Raw genomic sequence first — 19,297 nt, forward strand, 5'->3', positions numbered from 1 at the left:
TTGAACAAGTAATTCCATTCTACTCTGTCGAAGGCCTTCTCTGCGTCTAAAGCAACTGCTACTGCCGGTGCTTTATTTCCTTCTACTGCATGAATTAAGTTAATAAATTTACAAATATTGTCTGTTGTGCGTCTTTTTTTGATAAATCCAGTTTGGTCTAAATTTACCATTTTCGGTACCTGTTCTGCTAATCTGTTCGCTAATAGTTTAGCTATTATCTTATAATCTGTGTTTAGCAAAGATATTGGTCTATATGACGCTGGTGAGAGTGGATCTTTCCCTTGTTTTAGTATCACTGTAATTATTGCTGTTTTACATGAATCTGGTAAGTTTTGTGTCTCATCAATCTGGTTAATTACATCCAGGAGGGGCGGTATTATTAGGTCTTTAAATGTTTTGTAGAATTCTATTGGGAGTCCATCCTCTCCTGGTGTCTTATTATTTGGTGGCCAGCAGGCCATCTCTAATACATTTTTGAAATGATCTTGCAGGCCAAATATAATTATATTTGGCCCGCGGGCCAGAGTTTGACATGTGTGGTCTAGGGGAATGATTCTTGCTTTGGGTGTGATAGATCCTGGGTTCAATCTTAGACAAGTCCATTTCAGTGTGGGGAAGTGATCAACAGGTTCGTAAATAAGGGAGAGACTGTGGCGGCTCACCACAAGGCAGGCGAACCGGCCCCGCTTGTAAGCCACGCGGCGGGGCAGCTGGCCAAAGTGGTGCCATCGGGGGTTTCCCTTCCTTCCAGTTCGGGGTTCAGAAACCCACGCTTGGGGACCACATGACGGCCGGGTGACGTCAGTGCCCTCCAGTGCAGTTCTCAGCCAGGTCCAGGCTGGGAGTATAAGTGCAGCCCAGCAGCCTGCAATAAACTAGTCTGCTTATTGAGCTCAACCCGTATGGTTGTGTGTGTTATTGCAGAAGCAGTGTAGCCGCCGCTACAAGACATTACTTTTTCAAACTGCATTGTAAAATGGGATAAACAGGGCAATTTGTCCAGTTAGCACCCCAGTTCCACGGCAGTTAGAAAAGGGTCTGATCCAGTGAACCCTGTTGGAACTCAACCAGGTCCCTGACCCACCTCAGAGGTAGTCAGGGAACCCAGTTAAATTTACCTAGGTTGCATCCACAGGCGATTTGAAAACAAAAATGACCGACCTGCTTATTCCAGTGATGTCAGTGCTTGTGTGCGTGCGTCATCAGGCAGCCAGCATCCGAACATCCGGCAGTATTTCCAGTGAGTCATTGCAGGGGCAGGAACACGTTAAAATTGCTGGGTTGGCAATTTAATGGTTAAATCCCCCTGCAATTTAAAAGGTGCTTCCAGCAATTTAAAAGGTGCTTCCAGCACCTTTGCCCCAGTAATTGCACCCAGGTCCCAGGAGGGCTACCCAAGTGCTGCAGTTTAAAAGGGACCATTATTTGATCTCCATGAAAGACGCGTTGGGGAAAATAGATTAATGAAAATAATTCACACTTCAGAGCTGTCATCAATTAATATTTTGGGAGGCAGGATCAGTGTAGCAGTTAAGTTAATTGGGGTATTTGAGTGACACAGGTCATAGACCAGAAGGGCCTGTTACCATGCTGTAAGTTAAAATTAAAAACTAAAACCATCACCGTGCATCATGGAAAAGGTGAAATGTGAGGATTGGTCATCATTTTCAATTTGGGCATAACAACAGGCCAATCACAATCAATGAAAATATTGCTGTGATTTTTTACCCAGGATCCAAAGTATGTCAAATTATCATTTTACTCTACATTTATGGTTTAATTGCATTAAAATACAAAATCATTTATACATGTTAAACCCATCACATAAAACCTACTTTATTACACAATTGAAGTTAAATTTCTAAATGCAGTTCAGAAATATGATGGGTGTTGATTGTTGACTTCATTCACATCCAAACTGAACTCCATTGGGGATAATCCTCTTATAGGAAATCCACAAGAACAATTCACTCAAATAGTTCCAACAAATTTGCTCAGCACATTCATAAATTCAACCGAGAAACCCTTTTGGTGAATTGCCTGTAGACAATGTGATCATTGCGCCACCAGAGGTATAAAGAATAAACCTTCCATGATAATTTTACTTTAACCTGGATTGACTGCAATAGTAGTACAGAATTGAACACGCATTTCATAATATCACTAATCAGAATAACTTATATCATCTGCTTAATAACGGAGCTTTTAGAGCAGTGGTTCTCAACCTTTTTCTTTCCACTCACATACCACTTTAAATAATCCCTATGCCATCGGTGCTCTGTGATTAGTAAGGGATTGCTTAAGGTAGGGTGTGAATGGGAAGGGAAGGTTGAAAAATCACTGCTCTAGACCCAATTGTTACTGAAATACTGTCATTGGCCCATTTCCTTTGGAGTTATGAAACCATGCACATAACGAGTCAATTAGGTATGATTAAAATACTGCTTTACAAACTTTTTCTTTCCACCCACATACCACCTTAAGCAATCCCTTACTAATCACAGCACCTATGATATAGGGAATAAAGTGGTATGTGAGTGGAAAGAAAAAGGTTGAGAACCACTGCCATTAGTGCTCTGTGATTAGTAAGGGACTGCTTCAGGTGGTTCGTGGGTGGAAAGAAAAAGTTTGAAAACCACTATTTTAATCGTACCTCATTGACTTGTTATGTGCACGGTTTCAGAACTCCAAAGAAAATAGCCCAATGACAATTTTTCTCAAGCAAAATATTTCAGTAACAATTGGGTCTCGAGCAATGATTCTCAACCTTCCCTTTCCACTTTAAGCAATCCCTTACTAGTCACACAGCACCGACGGCATTGCTTAAAGTGGTATGTGAGTGGAAAGAAAAAAGGTTGAGAACCACAGTTTTAGAGTAAGGAGGAACATCTCATCCATGACAGCTACTTTTCTAAAATAATGATTTCATGGCCAATGACATTCAGGATCCCATTGGGACAAATTCAAAATGGGTCATCTCACATTTTTCATAACACGGGTGGCTCTTCTATCCATTGAGAGTATATGCCAGCTCTCAGCGTAATCCCATCAATATGCTGCTCCTCAAATGGTTCACTTTAATCTGTTCTCTCACATCCCATTTACCTGCCACTTTCCTACAGGAGGAGCGATTTACATTCACAAAAAAACTCTTCTCCTAATCAGCATTCTTTGGGATGTGGGAGGCAAGAGAAGCACCAAGAGGAAACCCTTGCAATTACAAGAGAACCCGCAAACTCCACTAAGTCAGCATCCAAGGTCAAAATCTAATCCAGATCACTGGAGACCCAATACAGTACCATGAACTGTTGCACAACTGTGCTGGCATCCAAAAAAGGGACTGAGAGTTTGGGTGAAAATGAAAAGCACTTTTCCTAGAGGCGAGGCTTGGAGAAGTACCTATATTTTAAAGGCATTTTTTGCAATGGAACTACATCATTAGAGAAGAATCTTCTGATTTTTTTTATATATAGTGTCATAGTATTCACAAACACCGAGTCATGCAGGTCCTGGCATTTTGGGCAAGACTCAGAATAGCTGTTGTGTTTGCATTGATCTGTTCCTTAAATATTTCCATATCCATCACCAGTAAATATTGCTGTGGTTTGTGAATTACCACAGGAGGTACAAGAAAACACATTGGAAGCTGTTTTAACACTATCACTGTAAACATTTTGTCCAAAAGCAAAATTAGAATGCAATTAAAACAGGAAATTAAATGGGTAATCATGAATAGAGACAAGCCTCTAGAAAAAAAGGCCAGGGATAAGCTTGATTAATTGCATACTGACAGAGAGGCAAGTATTAATGAAATTTAAGCAGGTTTTGGAATTAAGTGTAATGCATTCTATGGTCATTTTGTTCCCTGATTCAAAGCAATCAATGTCCAAATTATTAATATTGAATGTTCTGTATCTGTCATAATCTATTTACGTCAAATTGCTTGGGAACATCTTAACAATGCAAGTTACTAGGTAAGCAGAAGTTCTCAATTTGTAAGCAGGACAAGTTCATATCATCACAAACCCTTTTAACATTTAAAGCAAAAATGCACTTCAAGTGTCAAGATTAATGGCACCAATTGCTGGAAAGTGGTATCCAATTTTGGCAAACATACAAAACTTACAAGCATCTGTGGAGCAGCTTCATTTTGTTTTAATTCCCTTTGAAGAGCATATATAATATTGGTAGCGTGAGGGCAAATGCAGCATACGTCAGCACCGTGCTGTATACAGTGTTTGTTCTGATATGGGATTCCAGCCTCTTTTCAGTCTCTGTTAATCCGACAATCATATCCGCTGTTGCGGGAGTCTGCCAATCTTGGATCAATTCAGACGGCACAGCTTGTGATGGCTTCGTCTGTGTAACAACTTTTACTGTCTTAATATCAGAAGCCATTTGCCCAAGTGATGCTTGCAGACTTTTTAATTTTTGTTCCAGCCCTTCTAATGCTGCATTGTTCTGCTTCAACGAAGTTGTCTGTTCTTTTAGCGCAATCATGAAAGGGTCCAGTTTCAAAGCAGTTTCTGATTTTCCAGTTTTAATGGTGGCTCCCTCTCCTGCTTGTTGCACTGCACCTTCCTGGAGCACTACTTCCTTCAAACTGGTTACAAGTGCATTGAGCTCCTTGTTTTGGCTCTGGTGCACAGAGGCCTGCTCTTTAAGGGCTTCCTGCAAGTTGATTGGCCCTTTTTGCGCCTCAAGAAGTAAAGCTTTCAGCTCCTGAAGTCGAACTCTATTAATGTAAGTCGACCCTAGAAGTCCAATTACAGCTCCAAACACTGATCCCACCAGAGACCAGTTTTTTGTTCTCTCCGCTCTGGCCCGCTCTTTCTCATGGCTTTCCCTAACTGCTGCTGAGAAGAGAGCAAAAGTCTCACGCTCAAGCTCCTCTGCATTTTCATATGCGGTCCGATGTCGTCTCTCATCCTGATTTCAGGGGAGTAAACAAAAATTAAATGCAAGATTAATTCTACCTTCTCTCTCTTTTCTTTTAAAAACTGGGGAGATGGCACTAAGGAATGACATTGAAAGGAGCAGATCTGACCAAGTAGTTGCAGAGAGAAATAACAAGTGTGAAAACCATAACAATTGTAGGGTAAAAACACAATGCTGGAGAAACTCAGCTGGTCAAACAGTGCACCTTGTCAGTTTGGTGTCGCCAACAGTAATTTTTGATTCTACGGTGTTGGTGTTTGCCATGGACTGATGGAAGCACTTCAGTCTTGTTCATGCTGACAATCATATTGCAATGAAAAAGATACATCACCAACATATCATGCTTGAACCCTTCAAAATGGGGGGGGGGGGGGAAAGAAGGAAGGGGCAGGGGAGGAGCAGAGTGTCAAAGGCAGGAGGTAAAGAAGGGAGGACACACCAGCAAGCAGGGAGGAGGGATAGCTCTGTGAATGGAGAGGGAAGAGATCTGGAGGAAAAAAGATAAAGGGAGGGAGAATGGGGAGTGGGCTAGCAGAAACCAGAGTAGTCGATGTTAATGCCATTCAGTTGGAGAGTGCTCAGATGGCAAAACAAGAGTCGTTTCGCCAATTTACAGGTGGTCTTGGTGGGAGAGTTCATGACATGATGTCTGCAGACCTTCCTGTTTTATTTCTGTCTACAGCAAATTGTGGGTAACATGCAGTTTCGATGACAGCCACTTTCACCAGTAGATGTTGTTGACTGTTGATAACATTCACTTTCTGCTAAGTGTACAGAAAATCCATGCAACCTTAAAAGAAACAGCTACTATTTTTTCATAACATTTTCTCATTCCAATTTCATGACTGCGAGAGGAATAATCAGACTACAATAAGCTCCACTAAATTAGTCCCTGTGATGAAGGACAGACAGTTTACACATTGACACAGATTGATTGTTGTCAAATCAAAGTACATTAGCAAAGTTTCTGATGGACAAACCAAAAATACATTTTGAACACTCATTTTATTTTGGAGAAATACACAGAACATTTGTACTTTCAATTGTAACTAAGCCTTTATCAAAATGTTAATTGTACATGAGTAAGCATGAAGTAAAATGTTTGCTCACTTGAAGCAGTTTATGTTCCTGAGTGGCCAGTTCCAGATAATGGCTGTCCTCCCGTGAGACTCTATCTAATCTATCCCGAACCTCCTTCAATTTCAACTGCTGGGCCTCAAGGGTTCCCTGGCTTTGTCGAACAACACCACGGGCAACCATGAAAGCTTTCTCAGCCTTAAAGAAAACAACATGCTTATCAAAGACAAACACTTCACTATCCTTACAACACAATTAAAGAAAAAAAATCAAGTTGCATTTGAAATGTAAGCTTTGGTGACAGATGTTCTCTGACTTGCTAAATATTTTCAGCAGTACATTGTCTTTTGAAATACACAAATATATTTAATGCATTTTTTTTCTTCTGTTCACCATGTAAAGTTGCTCCTCTGATGACTGCACATTGGAGATTATGTACAAAACCTCTTCTTCACCCACAGCCACCTCCTCACTTAACCCACTGCAGCCTTTTACTTAACATACAGTATGCCTAACTGAAATTAACAAGTTTAAGAGTCAAATAGTCTTTATGTGCTCTGTAATTCTATTGAATTGTTTCCCCTTCCTTATCCTTTGCTAATGCAATCATACTCACCATCTTCAAGTACTCCTCACAGCATAACAATTTCTTGTACCATCAGAAAATGAAAGCCATGATCACATGCAGTAAGACTTTGACGACATCTAGAGGTGGTGAGTGCCAGGCAATAACCATCTCCAGAGAATAAAACCATGCAACTCATGATAATTTACTGGCAGCACCATCAAGCCTCCTATCTTCAAAATCCAGTGTAGTCATGTTGACATTCAACACAATTGGAAGCCACTGAAATAACAGGTTCAGGTTGGATATCCTGTTGAAAGCAAATATCCCAGGTTCTGTCATTTACAATTCACCAACCAAACGTGTTGGAACACATGGCAATTGCCCGGATGTCTGTTGCTCAGAAAGAAAAAAGTTCAACACCATCTGGAGTTGAACAGGAAAGTCTGCAGACGCTGTGATTGTAGTGCAATACACAAATATGCTGAAGAAATTTGGGAGGTTACACAGCATCCTTCAAGTGACTTCCGGAGCTTACACCCATGATAAGCTCATCAACTTTACCCACTTTGCTGTGACCTTTCACCCCAACCTCAAATTCACTTGGTCCATCTCTGGCAACATTCTCCCTTTTCTCGATCTCTGTCTCCATCTCAGAAGACAAACTCGACTGACCAACCAACTTGTATAGTTACCTCGATTACACTTTACACCCTGTCCCTTGTAAGGATTCTATTCCTTTCTCCCAATTCCTGGATCTCTGGTCGCATGTGCCCCCAAGACGAGGTCTTTCATGCTCAAACATCTGAGATGTCCTCCTCTTAAAAAACCTCCACTGCCCTCAACTCAGCTCTTACCAGCATCTCCCCCATTTTCTATACATCGGCCCTGGCCCCCTTTGGGTCTAGATGCAATAAGGACAGGATTCCTCTTGTCCTCACCTACCACCCCACTGCATGCAAGACATTATCCTCTGTAATTTCTGCAACATGATCCCACCACCAGACATATCTTCCCATCCCTCTCCTCTTTTTGCAGGGACCTCTCCATCCCCGACTCCCTTATCCACTCATCCCTTCCCACAAATGACCCCCTTGGTACCTACCCCTGTGACTGCAGGAAATGCTATATCTCTCTCATCTCTATTCAGGGCCCAAAATAGTCCTTCAAGGTGAAGCAACAATTCCCTTGTGAATCTGCAGGAGCTATCTACTACATCCAGTGCTCATGTTGTAGTCTCCTCTATGTCAGAGAGGCTGGACACAGACTGTTAGATCTTTACTTTGTAATAGTGGCCAACTATTTCAATTCCACACCGATATATCTGTCCATGGCCTCATGCACTGCCAAAGTGTGGCCACCCAAAAATTGATAAACATCTGGGCACCCTCTAACCCATTAACATTAACTTCTCCAGTTTCCATTAGGCCCCTCCTCTGAGTCTCTCTCTCCCTCTCTCCCCCCATCCTTTGTCTCCCCAACCCCTTCACTCACCAATCAGAGAGCTAACCCCCACCCCCCTACTACTTCTCAGCATTTTTTTTCTTTGCCCTCCCACCCACGTCCACCAATGACCCACATCTGTTACCTGCTGCCTTTTTGTTCAAGCACCTGTCTACTTTCTGCTCATACCTTGATCAAGGGCTCAGGTCCGAAATATTATTTATTTAACCTTAGTTCTCCTGCAATATTTGTTTATCAACACTATCTGGGACTATTTTCTTGACATCCAATACAGTACCTGAAATATTTACTCCCATTACCACAGTCACATCACATCTGATGTGTTATTTAAACAAGATACTGGAATGACTCATTTACATTATTCCTAAACCCATTAACACCACCACCATCCAAGTATGCATGGAATTGCCTTCCAAATGAAATATGTCTCATCTCAATGGAAAAGTCTAATGTATGTGTTTTTTTTTCTCTCCAGACTGCAATTTAAGGTTGGGGGTGGGGGGGAAATCACTGAAAAAAATAACAATTACTGCCTGTGTGGCCGTTAACACCAAGTGCCTTTTTAGACTGCAAGTCCCTGAGTGCAACAGTCCCGGGGGTTGGATGTGGATGACCGTCAAATTTTTCCAGTATGATTTACACTGCAGGCTTCCTCCAAAATGTTGTAGGGGTCCTGCAGGATAAATCATAGTGCAGGAATTGACTTAGAATTCCTGCACATTCCTTTTTAGACTGCTCGTATCGCAGCAAAATTCCTCAATTGTGCTGTTACATGCCTGCAGTCTAAAAACCATAATGGTTGTTACTGGGTCCAAATCCTGAAAGTTCTCACTATAAAAAAACTGAAAGAATGCCTTTTTGGAAGGATTGCAGCAGCCTAAGATGTGACCCTCTTCATGTGATATTCGAAAGCATGAAAGGCTGGACTATCATTGCTGGCCTTGTTAGTGAGAGTCATATCGTGAAAGAATAAAACTTTACTGTTTCATGTATTCACTACTGACCTGTACTTGTGAGATATCCAGAAATAGTACATTACCTCTATATTGCATTTACCTCCGTGACTTTTAGCTGTGCCTCTTGAACTTCTTTCAGTCCAACAAATTCCTCATAGTTTTTCCACAGGGTGTTTGTTGTGGCTCGAATGTGGTCTACAGCCTTTTTGCTTATATTCTTTCCCACTTCTACCCATTTCTGATGGGAGACGTCCTTAGTTTCATTCAGAGTTTTGTTAACTATTTTCTGTGAGGCTTGGGAGCAGTAAAGGCGCACTCGGAGATTACTGCTTCTTATACTTTGAAAGCAATAAACATGGGAAGACATCATACCAATTTGCCCCTTCTTCATCACTGAGGTTCTCTCCAAAAACAATTTTCATTCAGTCAAAATTAAATAGCCTGAGAATACAATGACAATGATTGCTTAAAAAATTCATAACAACACTTTGAATTTTAAATAAACTTTCAATTCGTTAATAGACTATGGTCTATTCTAATAGAGCCAGCTAATTGCTATGGACTTTAACTTGAGCTAAGGATTACAATCACTGTACTGCCTCAAGTTATAAAGCATGGAAACAGACCTTTCAGCCCAACTTGCCTAATGGTGATCAAAATGTTCCACCCACACCGTCTAAAACAGTGGTTTTTAAACTGCCCCTAAACTCACAATGCCTTTAAGTAATCCCTATGCCATAAATACTCTGTGATTAGTAAGGGATTGCTTACAGTGGTACCTGAGTGGGAGGGGAAGGGTGAGAACCACTGTGTCAGACACAAATGTGACTGAAATATTTTGCTTGAAGAAAATTGTCATTGGCCCATTTTCTTTGGAGTTATGAAACTGTGCACATAACGTCAATTAGGGGCAATTAAAAGAGTTTCCACTCACAGATCACCTTAAGCAATCCCTTACTAATCACAGAGAACCCAAGGCATCGGGTTTACTTAAGGTGGGATGTGAGTTTAGGGGGGGGGGGGCAGTTTGAAAAGCACTGCTCCAAACCTATCCATCTGGCTGTCCAAACCATCTGGAATCATTAATCAAAGAATTGGAATAAATTTTCTTCCCCAGAAGGACAGGAGTGAACCAGTATTAACAGTAATTGTTACTGACAGTATCTTAATTAACCAGAATTTAAAACCCTCATTTGCTGGATGTCCCCAGATTTTAGCCCAAACCTACGGATCTCTAGTAATAAATGCTGGCGTTGCCACATCCCAGAAACAAGGATAAGGGGCACACTTCATCATTTGTATTAGCCACAGACCCAATCACAATTTTAACTTTTTTTTAAGCTATGACTTCAACCAGCCAGTTCGCCTTTCAAAGTGAATGCAGCAACTGCCCGGAATCTGATCGACTGCGGCGGCGGCCTGCGCTCCAGCTCCAGCTCCTGCCCCTTCCCCCGCGATACCGGTCCTAAAAGCCGTCTGCATCCTCCACTAACGCACGCCTGGCTGATGCCTTCCTCCCTTCCCCTTCCCCTTCCCCTTCCCCTTCCCCTCCCCTCCCTTCCCCTTCCTTCCCCCTCCCTTCCCCCTCCCTTCCCCTTCCCCTCCCTTCCCCTTCCCTTCCCCTTCCCCTCCCTTCCCCTCCCTTCCCCTTCCCCTCCCTTCCCCTTCCCCTTCCTTCCCCTCCCTTCCCCCTCCCTTCCCCTCCCTTCCCCTTCCTTCCCCTTCCCCTCCCTTCCCCTTCCCCTCCCTTCCCCTTCCCCTCCCTTCCCCTTCCCTCCCCTTCCCCTTCCCTCCCTTCCCTTCCCCTCCCTCAACCGTCTGCTTTACTGTTCCTCGAAGCCTCCCTCATGCCCGGAGGAGGACCTCACTCTGCTCGCCTGTGACTGGCTGACCTTTAACCCGCCCTCTTACCTCTCTCCCTAAGCAACCGTCCTAAAACGCGGCGGAGATCCACTCCTTTCCCCTTCGGAGGGGGGCGACAGGCGCAGCTTGCAGCCCTCTCTCTTATTGTGCGTTTAATTCTATTGAAACCCCTGCCCCCGAATCTTGATTTATTTCACGCCCCCGCATCTCCCTCACAAATCCCCCCTCCCCAGTTTTCCATTCCGCATCTGCCGATTCGGCCAATTCTTTCGATTCTGCTCTTTCCAAATAGAGGAAAGGAAGCGCCGTTTCTCGCACACGCACAACAAGATTTATGCTGTTCTTTTTTTTTTGTTTCCGATTGGCGCGCCGTTCCGTTGAGTGCGTTCCCCTCCCTCTTGAAAGGCGGACTTCGAATGTGCTGGTCTGGAATCGACCGCTCGATTTGCTCCGCGCCGTAACTTGCCCGTTTTCCCAGCAGATTCGCCTCTTTCATTCATTCAATGATTCAAAAGATTGCAAAATATAAATATTTAGGAAAGCACATAACACGTGTCACCAAACGGTTGTCATTTTGAAGGCATGGTTAGTTGGAGTTTATTTTCTCCATATGGAGTATTTGTTCCGCAAAATAAGAACCGTGACGAATGTGCTGCGCAGGAAATGCAGGGGCAGTTGTTGTTGGAGGAGGCGCCTTTGTTCCATCTTGTGAGTGGAACCTTGGGTTCAGATTCAAACTGAGGGGGTGAAAGGCAACAGAGAGAGGGTAGGAGAGGTCGGGGCTGTGTGCGGCGCAGGACTGCACTGCGTGGCTGTGTGCGAAGCCTTCCCCTGAACCCTAGCTTCCTCTGGGGCTGGCTGATTGAGGCTGGGGTACCCCTGGGAGAGATGCTGTTGTTATGGAGCCCAAAGCCCGGCTCCCTTCACTGACTGACTATTGGTGATGGGCCTGATCGGAGCAGAGCACTGCAACCCCCCCCCCCCACTCAACAAATCACACGCACCATCACCCATCTGCACTGACACCACCACGGGAGTACCACAGAAATGATCCACTCGCCTAACTGGGTAATATTCTTATATGTATATTTAAATATGTGGCTATATCTGCTCCCTCCAGTTATCAATGCACTATAAAAATGTTCTGAGACACATGTCATGATGACATTTAGGCAAAAATAGACAAGTTTGATGGATTTTACTTTTTTTGTTGAACTGATATTTAACATTATAAAAGATACAAGTTGTACGAAGTTTACTACTTGTAAAAGATATTGGCCTTTGAAATATTAGCAGGTGCGTCAAAAATTGAGAAATATCCAGGTTTTATTTTGTGTGTATACATATATAAAAATAAATACACACACACACACATAAATAATAAGCACACACCATATTTATATATATATATATGTGTGTGTATGTGTGTGTTATATATAAAATACAATATATCATATATTGCTGTTGTGTATTAGTATAATAAATTTGACAGGCCCAAATTTGATTAAGTTGGGATATATTTTGCCTTTTACTCTGTTTTTCATGAAAATGCAATGATATTTGAAATGCTATTGGAAAGGCTAACTCTGTGATCTTTCTTTGGCTTGGCTTCGCGGACGAAGATTTATGGAGGGGGTAAAAAGTCCACGTCAGCTGCAGGCTCGTTTGTGGCTGACCAGTCCGATGCGGGACAGGCAGACACGATTGCAGCGGTTGCAGGGGAAAATTGGTTGGTTGGGGTTGGGTGTTGGGTTTTTCCTCCTTTGCCTTTTGTCAGTGAGGTGGGCTCTGCGGTCTTCTTCAAAGGAGGCTGCTGCCCGCCAAACTGTGAGGCGCCAAGATGCACGGTTTGAGGCGTTATCAGCCCACTGGCGGTGGTCAATGTGGCAGGCACCAAGAGATTTCTTTAGGCAGTCCTTGTACCTTTTCTTTGGTGCACCTCTGTCACGGTGGCCAGTGGAGAGCTCGCCATATAATACGATATGCTCTGTGATATGCTTGAAAGATAATATGTAATTATCTTTATGTCAGTGTATAGGCATAGAACAGTGCAGCACAGAAATGGGCCCTTCTGCCTGTACATCTGTGCTAAATATGATGTACAAATCGGTGCTAAATATGATGTACAAATCGAACGAACAATATTTCCTCCATTCCTGTTCAAAGTTGTGATATTCTTGTGTGTGTACTGTCTGTGCAAGCATAAAGTATGAAACATTCCTCTAGTTATTGTGTGAAAAAAAAATTGATGATTGGATATCTGTTGCTACATAACTTTGAGGAGATTACCATGTCCTATGCTTGATGTGTGTGTGCCTGTATGATCACAGCATTTGATACTTAGCACATAGTATCTGTTTTAACATATTTGCTTCGGAAAACATGGCCACATGTAATGATTTTAAAAAATATCCTTATTTTTGTGTTTTAAAGTTTCACATTGATCATGAACTGTTCTGTCGTATTGCTCACAGAAACATTGTGATCTTTTTTGTGAGTTCAGCCACACAGGCAATCTGTCTCTGCCATTGCTCAGGTGGTTTGATATAATTGTAAAGTAAATGTACAAATGTTGTAATAGTTGATTAACTCTTATCCTTGGGGATTGCCATAAGAGCTAACTGAAAAATAATAGGTGCCTAGTTTCGTTTTTGTCTAGTGGCTTAAAATTATTCTATCATATCGTATGTTGAGTAAAAAATAGTATGTGTGATCTCGTGACATTAGGGAATATACGGTAGGTTTTTTTTTCAAAAACTGAAATTGATCATTGATCAATGTGTTCCTTTTGCTTTTTCATTTACAAAGTCTGCTGTCTGCTGCTATAATTCTTGGTTCTATAATTGAAAGTAGGTTGGTTGGAATGATACCTCCCAACCAACACGTGTAAGTCATTGTTCCCTGTTATGAAATGAAAAAAAACACATTTTCAAGAAAGGTTTTTTTTTTAAAATAAACGTACTTGGCTGTTCCAAAGTTTATTCCATTAAGTTCCTGGCAGGCTTTCCATTTTGTAGCTCTTTTTAAAAATTGTACTCCAGCAAAGCTGGTGTACAGCCTATACAACTCATACAAAGTAATAATGTACAATCGCTTCTTGTCCAGCCATAGTTTAGTTTTTATTGTCTCATTGTTGTTTTAAAATGTTCTCATGTCCTTATTCCTATCTATCTCTGTTATATTTTCAAGCCCTATAACCTTTAAGAACTGCATTCTGTGCTCTTCTATATCCCTGAATTCCTTTGCTCCAGCTTCACTAGCTTCGCCTTTGCTGGAATTCTCTCCCTAAATTTCTCTAATTCTTTGTTCTTTAGAATATTCCTCAGAGTGTAGATTTTAGGTCAAGGTTTTAGTTACTTGTCTAGGCACCTCTTTATATTGTTTATTTGGTTTGACAACTCTCCACTGAGGGATCTTTGCTAAAGTTATGAATTTTTGATTTAAAAAAAAATGCAGGCATACAGCACAGTAGCAGGCCATTTTGGCCCATGGGTTCGTACTGCCCAAATATGGTGGGAGGAATCCGGAGCCCCAGGGAAAACCCACGCAGACATGGGGAGAATGTACAAACTTCTCACAGACAGCACGGGATTCGAACCCCGGTCCCAATTGCTGGCCCTGTAAAGGCATTGCACCAACTACTACACCTACTGTCCCACCCCTTATGCAAGTTGTTTTTTTGATGATACACTCCTTCCAATTTTGTTTGCACTAGACATCGAAGATTTTGCTTCCTGAACACTTTTGGGTGTATTTTATGGATTTTGGGCTGCTGATCACGAACATCACCTATTGTGTACTTTTTTTTTCCAGATCTAACCTGTTTTTGTGATTTTTGTCATATGCTAAGCCTACTATTGCCCTCAAAGCAAGCTGTTTTGTTCAGTCCAAGCATGCCTGGGCGTGCAATCAGTACAAGTGCAATGCAAATTTTGTCAGGCCTGAGCATGCTTGATCAGGATAGATGCAGACAGGCTATAAAAGCAGCTCACATATACAGATACTGTGCATTACATTGATTATAGATTGAATACATGTTGATGCATGTGTTCTTCAAGCAATAGCACTTAACAATAGCATTTATTGTCTTCAGGAATCCAGTACAGCAGAAATGTCTCATCAGTGTCACAACAGCTGCAATTCATTCTGTTACACTTGTGGTGTCACCAGGATATTGCAGCTATGGAATATGGTATCAGGACAACTGGAATCCATCAGTGCTGGCCAACTACTGAGAGGCATCAGATTCTGACTACAAACAAAAATATGCGGAAAAATCATTGTTAGGTCAGTTGAACTAATGCATTGCATCAGCATCATTATGCAGTTAAACTCTGCGGCTCGCTACAACAATAACACCATCTATAAATTCGTGGACAGTTGTGGGTTGTATTAAAAGAAGTGATGAATCACCATACAGGAGGGAGATTGAAAACTTGGCCAAATGGTGCACCAACCGTAACCTCCCATTCATTGTCACCAAAACTGATTGTTGACTTCAGGAAGGGAAAACCAAATGTACGATCCAGTGATCATTGGGGGATCAGAGGTGGAGAAGGAGTCACTATCTTGGAGGATCTTTCCTGGAGCCAACACACAAATGGCATCGTGAAGAATGCTTCCTCAGGAGTTTGTAAAGGTTTGGTATGATACCAGAAACCTTGGCAAATTTCTACAGATGCGTGCTGACTGGCTGTATCGTGGTCTGGTATGGGGACACCAATACCCCTGAGCGTAAAGCCCTGCAAAGGTTAGTGGACACAGCCCAGGACATTACAGGTGAAACCCTCCCCACATCGAGAACATCTGCAGGGAACACTGCTGTCGGAGAGCAGCAGCAACCTTCAAGGAGCCACACCACCCAGCACACGGTCTGTCCTCGCTGCTGCCATCGGAGAAGAGTTAATTTAATGTTTCCTCAACTTTCTGCATGATACAGCAAATCTGAAATTATCTGACATTGTGTTTAGCTTGAAGTTGCCCATCACAATCCCCAAATTTTTTTTCAGAAAGCAAATGTTTTGAAAAAAAATTGTTGTCCAGGGTTATTTGAAGCAGCAAGCGATACATTAATTTTTAAATTTTTTTTCATGAATTCAATTTTTGATCACACTTTTACTTTTTTATAATTTCTTTTTCATGTTCCAACAGATTTTGGATCATTCCTCAGTCCTATTTTGTTGTTTTGAAAGGCTGTCCAGACATTGATCACTTAGTTTTTGTGAAGGAAAACAGACTTTTGTCATAAATCTGCATAAATTTTCACATGTGAATCTTGTGCGTTAAGTTGATCATTCACTTTGCGGAAACGTGACATTAATATTGACAACTTTTCTATGTTTTAACAAAGCAAGAATTACAGAAGAAATTAAGACATATGGAGATTGGGGTGGTAAATTAATAAAAGAAAGAATAAAAATGTTTTACAAAACATGATCTTTGTTTTGTAAAACATTTTTATTTATTTCTTTTATTAACTTACCACCCTCTTCATTGCCTTGTTATGTGATTGAGTTCTGCAGTATAAAACATCCTAAAATCCTGTTTTTTTTGAATGGTTGGTGAATGATTCAAATTCATTGGGGGAGGGGAGGTGGTAGGAGAGGTGAAGCAATCACTGGCTATGATAAGCCCCCTTCACACTTGCATCCCAGTAAATCGGCCATTCAGTGTCCCGGGATAGGAATGGGGATTTGGCCTTTCACACTAGACCACTCCTAACTGGAAACCTGAATGCTTTCACATTTGCAAGGGTTTATCCCCGGCGTTTAGTCTGCTCTAGTTGAGGCAGTTTTCCTTCCCAAGATCGTGTTATATGGCGAGCTCTCCACTGGCCACCGTGACAGAGGTGCACCAAAGAAAAGGTACAAGGACTGCCTAAAGAAATCTCTTGGTGCCTGCCACATTGACCACCGCCAGTGGGCTGATATCGCCTCAAACCATGCATCTTGGCGCCTCACAGTTTGGCGGGCAGCAACCTCCTTTGAAGAAGACCGCAGAGCCCACCTCACTGACAAAAGGCAAAGGAGGAAAAACCCAACACCCAACCCCAACCAACCAATTTTCCGCTGCAACCGTGTCTGCCTGTCCCGCATCGGACTTGTCAGCCACAAACGAGCCTGCAGCTGACGTGGACATTTACCCCCTCCATAAATCTTCGTCCGCGAAGCCAAGCCAAAGAAAGTCTGCTCTACCTTTAATAGGAAGTGCCTGCAATGCAATTGCCCATTTCACACTTGCCTGACCTCAACGCTGGCGTCTGCAGATACTAAGGGCTGAGGCCGGCAATCCCCAGCGTGAGATGATGTCATCTGACGCTGACGTTGAGCAGATTTTGCTTTCACATGGCACTTGAAAGGCCAATTGGCGTTTGATTCCTGACAAGTGTGAAAGGGGCTATGGTTTAATTTCAAAGGAGCAATGTTGTACTCTGAGATTCTGGCAGTGACTTTCAAACCTAATTTCTACAAGCATTTTTAATTAAGGCAGGTTAAGTAAACTGGAGTTAAAGCAGTGGTTCCCAACTTTTCTCTTTCCACTCACATCCCACTTTAAGTATTCCCTATGCCAAAGGTGCTCTGTGATTATTAAGGGAAAAAGTTTGAAAACCACTGTTTTAATTGTCCCTAATTGACTCGTTATGTGCACAGTTTCAGAACTCCAATGGGCCAATGACAAATTTTCTCAAGCAAAATATTTCAGTAACAATTGGGTTTGGAGCAGTGATTCTCAACCTTCCCTTCCCACCCACATCCCACCTTAAACAATCCTTTACTAATCACAGAGAGCCGATGGCATAGGGGAGACTTAAAGTGGGATGTGAGTGGAAAGAAAAAGGTTGAGAATCACTGAGTTAAAGCAAGACTGGAATATTAAAATAGCTTTAATACTTTGTGAGATTCAGTCATTTGTGCTCTTATTCAGTTTCCTGCTTCAGATCTCTTTCTGGTCATGTCATTTGACCTCTCATGTCATCCTATATGGGCCAGAAATATCAAGGCACAATTTTAATGTTGGAAAGTGCTGGGTCACTCTTGATATTAATGTATTCAGTCATACAGTACTAAATGAAATGTATCTTATTAAGACCCAGTTATTTGTTACTGTCACCCAGCACTAAACAAGCACTAGATCATTCAGAAACACTAATCACAAGTAGCTCAATAATCTCTAGCTCATTTAAACTCTGAAGATTTCCTGTTCAATGACATTTTTTTGTTCCAATACAGCAGCATATTGCTAGCACATGACACTGAAGTCCATCTTAGCCATAAAGAGTTCATTTCATCCCAGCTTATTTGTGAAGTCCTGCTGAACAGCTATGATGAGCAGCATTGAGTGGTTTGTGCAGTAAAAAGTGTTACACTGTTAGTTTCATTTGAACAGGATATGATGATGTGGTCAGCGATATAGCATGTCGACAAACTGGTTATTTGGTTGGTTATAGTATTTGGAGAATAATTCATTGTTAATATGCTCAGGAGAGGCAGGTAGTAAGGTATATATTATATTTACTGATTGCACTTGGCATCTGGGTGATAGGTACTGACATTCTGTAGGTCAGGCAGAGTAACATTGTTGTTTGCTTTGGTGTTTTGCCCAGTGACTTATCAAGTTGGCACTTGAACAGAATTGATCTATGAATAGAGTGCAGCTGTTGTTTAGCTGCTTTACCAGTCTGACACTGTGATAATGCAGTCCAACCTCAATTTAAATTTTTTTCACCAACCCAGCTCAAAAAGATCTAAGCTGATTGCTTGAAGTGTACCTATGATTGACTAGCCCTGAGAATTTTTTACAATAATAATGATTAGGAATAGCAATAATTACAACAATCTCACACCACCTAGCATGGCTAAGAAGTTTGTCTAGGAGACAAATTCAACTTAAGAATTATTGCGGAAGTGGAAATATATGTTCAAAGTTCCTGTACAAAACATATTGATATGCCTATTTTAGAAAATCTGGTGATAATTATCATCGTAAAAAGCGATTTGAGTTCAGCTGGATGGACCATATTTCACTACTAATTGTGTATTTGGAAGTACAAATCTCAGCTGAATTGAAAAAAAACCTGATAATCGCAATGGAAAATGAATTACTTTTGAGACCACTTCATTCCTAACTTCGATAATGTTAATAGCATGCAACAAATGTAAATAAATAAACCAGAAAATGCTGGGAAACACTCAGCAGGCCAGGCCGAGAAAGAGGAACAGTCTCGGGTTTGAAACATCAATTTATTCTCCCTCAAAGATGGTGTTAATTGAGGCCAGCTGAGGAAGATATGTATCAAAATGGGTCAGAAAGCATTCTCAACAATTTCTGCATCAGAATCTTCTCCCTGATGGCACAATCTGTGTGACAATGTCAAAATTGCCTATTCAGTGAAGCTCTCCTGTCTACAAATATTATTGTAACTCTGGTTAATGGA

The 19,297-nt window shown here is 41.8% G+C and overlaps 2 protein-coding genes across 9 annotated transcripts in view; one reads left to right on the forward strand and one right to left on the reverse strand.

The window, feature by feature from the left end:
* Positions 1-1,756: 1,756 nt before the first annotated feature.
* On the reverse strand, positions 1,757-11,235 carry ccdc51 (coiled-coil domain containing 51). Of its 4 annotated transcripts, none has more exons than XM_069936711.1 (4): positions 10,912-11,235; positions 9,101-9,441; positions 6,049-6,213; positions 1,757-4,929 (listed from the first exon to the last, which is right to left on the reverse strand). In XM_069936711.1, the coding sequence occupies exons 2-4, from the start codon at positions 9,389-9,391 to the stop codon at positions 4,156-4,158; spliced, it is 1,230 nt and encodes a 409-aa protein (XP_069792812.1). In that variant the 5' UTR covers positions 9,392-9,441; positions 10,912-11,235; the 3' UTR covers positions 1,757-4,155. The 4 variants fall into 4 exon arrangements, with proteins under 4 accessions (XP_069792812.1, XP_069792813.1, XP_069792814.1 ...); XM_069936712.1 differs by lacking the exon at positions 10,912-11,235 and adding an exon at positions 10,828-10,888; XM_069936713.1 differs by lacking the exon at positions 10,912-11,235 and having other exon boundaries at positions 9,101-10,502.
* A 308-nt stretch (positions 11,236-11,543) lies between these two features.
* The window catches only part of brpf1 (bromodomain and PHD finger containing, 1), a 43,731-nt gene continuing 35,977 nt past the window's right edge, over positions 11,544-19,297 (forward strand). For all 5 annotated transcript variants that reach the window (XM_069936715.1, XM_069936716.1, XM_069936719.1 and 2 more), the window contains exon 1: positions 11,544-11,931. The gene's annotated coding sequence lies outside the window, so the exon portion shown is untranslated. The remainder of the gene's footprint in view (positions 11,932-19,297) is intronic.

This window comes from Narcine bancroftii, chromosome 5, assembly GCF_036971445.1.
Source record: "Narcine bancroftii isolate sNarBan1 chromosome 5, sNarBan1.hap1, whole genome shotgun sequence".
Lineage (NCBI taxonomy): Eukaryota > Metazoa > Chordata > Chondrichthyes > Torpediniformes > Narcinidae > Narcine > Narcine bancroftii.